At 54.0% G+C, this 3,228-nt stretch overlaps 1 protein-coding gene across 1 annotated transcript; it reads right to left on the reverse strand.

Annotated features, from left to right (window-relative positions):
- Window positions 1-358: 358 nt before the first annotated feature.
- Window positions 359-2,830, reverse strand: LOC109781874 (uncharacterized). The gene is made up of 4 exons (XM_020340470.4): window positions 2,004-2,830; window positions 1,733-1,822; window positions 943-1,010; window positions 359-836 (listed from the first exon to the last, which is right to left on the reverse strand). The coding sequence occupies exons 1-4, from the start codon at window positions 2,739-2,741 to the stop codon at window positions 695-697; spliced, it is 1,038 nt and encodes a 345-aa protein (XP_020196059.1). The 5' UTR covers window positions 2,742-2,830; the 3' UTR covers window positions 359-694.
- Window positions 2,831-3,228: the final 398 nt, after the last annotated feature.

The raw sequence follows: 3,228 nt of genomic DNA on the forward strand, positions 1-3,228 counted from the left end.
GCCGCGCGGGAGAACACCGGGACCATGATCTCCACCCACCCCGTGCAAGGCGGCCCTGTGCTGCTGTCGTCGCACCCTCCAGCTCCCAAGCTATAAACGCCAAAGCTCATGGCGTTTAGGCCTGGGCAGCAACGCCACATATCTTGGCGTTTTACATGTTGAGCAAAAACGCCAGCTAGCTTGGCGTTTGAATGTGGAGCTGAAACGCGAGCTATCTCGACGTTTTTATATGGAGAAGAAACGCCACGGGCTGTGACGTTGCTAAAAAGGTTAGATCGTGAAATACTTTCATGTCGAGTTCACTTTGTGACAAAGATTGTTTTAAAGGTTAGGACAGTGATTTTGGCCCACAATCGCGTTCACAAAAGTCATGTAGTAGCATCAAAGCAAACAGTCACCAGGGACAGGAGGAAATAAAACGACATCGCGGCACACCGAGCGTGGCGTCAACTCATCACTTAATAATCTGCAGGGCGACGGAATGTGGCCCTGTAAACCTAGCAGCTAGTGGTACGTGGTAGTAGTAATGGGTAGCTTCACATCCATGGGTTGACCTCTCCAGGCAATCATCCAATGCGGTGCGTGTTGCAGACGAACCAACGTTGACAGGCCACCCGCTTTGCCTTTGCTTTGCTTGCAAATAATTATCCTCCTCTCTGGAACGAACGAGATAGTAGTAGTAGCAGTGATCGACTCAACTGGTGGCTTGGTTTTCCTGGGAGTTGACGTAGGCGAGGAACCTGCCGAGCTGGCGGTTGTAGGCGCAGGGGCGCTCCAGGTGGAGCAGGTGCCCGGCCTTGGGGATGCCCTGCAGGTAGCAGTTCTCCCCCAGCTGCCTGCAAATGCAAATGGGCCGTCAGCTTTGTTTCACCGACTTAATTTGCTCATAGTCAAACTTTGCCATGCATGCATGGACTGGAACGCGTGTACGTAGAAGCTTACTCTTTCATCTTCTTGGCCAGCTCTATGTCGAAAAGCTTGTCCTCCTCGCCCCAGATCAGCATTATCTTCTGCAACCACGCCAGCAATTCCGTTTCATTTTCAGAATAGAATAATTTCATGCTTTTTTTATGGATAAACCGAATTCAGCAGCATTTCTTCCTCGAAAAAAACAAATTCAGCGCTAGGTTGCACAAGCAGGAGGTGGTGGCCTAGCTTAGTTTTTTTTAGACATGCCTAGCGTAGATTAAGGGCCCAAGCACTCGGCCCATCCCAGCTTTAGAGCCCACGGAGAGCACAGATTTAAAGCCCATAACCGAGCATTACCCAACAAACCCTCCTTGGAATAGAGACCATTTTGTTCTTCTAACAAAAACGGAACAGACCATTTTGCATGCCAACAAACACGGACTTAGTTGGTTTCAATCAAACAAGAAAAAACACGGGCGCAGTCCCTAAAGAAATGGAGCTAACAGTCATTCCTATCTTGGTCAATGGTAGGTTGCCTAACGGGAGCAAAGTCACTAACTACAGAGGCAACTCATTGATACAGTAACATGCTTAAGGAAAAGTCTGCATGGTTCCTAGATGAGCAGAAACTGCCATGCCATGCATATAAAGGTGTGCTGATGGTGCCATATTTGCAATTTGGCAGTCACTAGACACTAGGCAACTGCTTTCGTTTCAGTCAGGCCTGTGTAAGACAGGTTGGTGAACACAACAATATAGTAGTAGGAGTGTTATTAAGTAGGTGTTGCTTTGTTTGACTTGAACAAAGGCACTGCTTACTTACCTGCTGGAAAGCCGGTATCTTTGCATCCATGTTGCTGTCTAGCAACCCCTGCAGCAGCTCCAGCCTCTCCTTCCTATTCGTGAACATCGCCTACTCATCACCAAAGCAAACACATCCATATACCCGCATCAGTTAACCACCCAAACTACCCAAACAAACCCAGCAAAACTACTATGTCAATTCCAAAAATAATCATTCACATTTAGCTAATGAACAGTTCCAAATTACTTAACATTTAGTGTTTTAGACATAGGTGTGTTTGACTGATTACCTTGAGGTAGTCCTTGTACATCCTGTCCGGGAACCACATCTTCCGGTACATGGAGACGGAGAAGAGCGCCTTGAGCCCCTGGAGCGTCTCCGGCATGAGCAGCTCCGCGGAGGACCCGGCACCGAGCCGCTCCATGGTCTCCCGGTTCACGGCGTCTGTCATGGCCACCACGGACCCGGACACGGCCAGCGACCGCACCAGGTCCGGCCGCGCCTCCGCCAGCTTGAACGCCACCATGCCCCCGTAGCTGAACCCGACCACGTCGCAGCGCGCCACGCCGAGCCGCGCCAGCGCCGCCGCCACGCACCGCGCCTGGAACTCCGGGGACCGGTCGGCGCTGTCCGTCGTGGACGACTTGCCGAAGAAGAGCAGGTCCGGGATGTACACGTTGTAGCGCGACACCAGCACGCCGAAGTTGAACTGGAACGTCACGTTGCCCTCGGCGGCGAAGCCGTGGATGAGGACCACGTTGGGCTTGGCCTCGGGGCCCTTCCTCCTCCTGCTCCCGCGACGGCCGCCTGATGGCTTCTTGGTGGCGGCGGCGTCTTCCCCTGCGGCGGCGGCGGCGGCGCTGGCGTCGTGCGGGCTGATGGTGGTGCCTTTCTTGCCGGCGTGGTGCTTGGGAGCCCAGACGTGCATGGTGGTGCCCGGCTCCAGCTCCACGTCGATGGGGCGGAGCCCGGCCAGCCTCATCATCCCCGTCAGCAGCGGCTTCTGCGCCTCGATCAAGTTCACCATCTTCCCTGCGATCTTGCCGTGCCTACGTGCGTGGGCGGCTGTAGTGTGCTAGCACGTGCACGTTGCGGCTCAAGTGTTTGAATTCGGAGCAGTGGGCCGGGCTTGTATTAGTAGGGGAGAAGTGGGAGGAGCAGGGGTCAGCTGTGACATGTGAGAACGCGACGACGGGCGTTGCAACGACCGGTGACGTCGACGGCGGCTACTGACGGCGACGGGCCTGAGGACGGGTGGGAGTTGGGTGGCGATCGTGGGAGGGATAGGGCAGCAGCAAGAGGGGATCCAACGGGAACAAGGAAGGAACAGGGAGCGGGTTTAGTGGGGTTTAGTGATCTACCACAATCCACTGATGCGCGTACGTTAGCTTGGATTGGTGGCTTGGTGCAACAAACCCATCCTACCACTGTGACGCGCCGGCTGCTTCTTAAGCATTTCTCCACACTTTGGACATAAATTCTTTAGGGCCCAATAACTGGCGCTCGATCGCCAT

Source organism: Aegilops tauschii, chromosome 6 (genome assembly GCF_002575655.3).
Source record: "Aegilops tauschii subsp. strangulata cultivar AL8/78 chromosome 6, Aet v6.0, whole genome shotgun sequence".
Taxonomy (NCBI): domain Eukaryota; kingdom Viridiplantae; phylum Streptophyta; class Magnoliopsida; order Poales; family Poaceae; genus Aegilops; species Aegilops tauschii.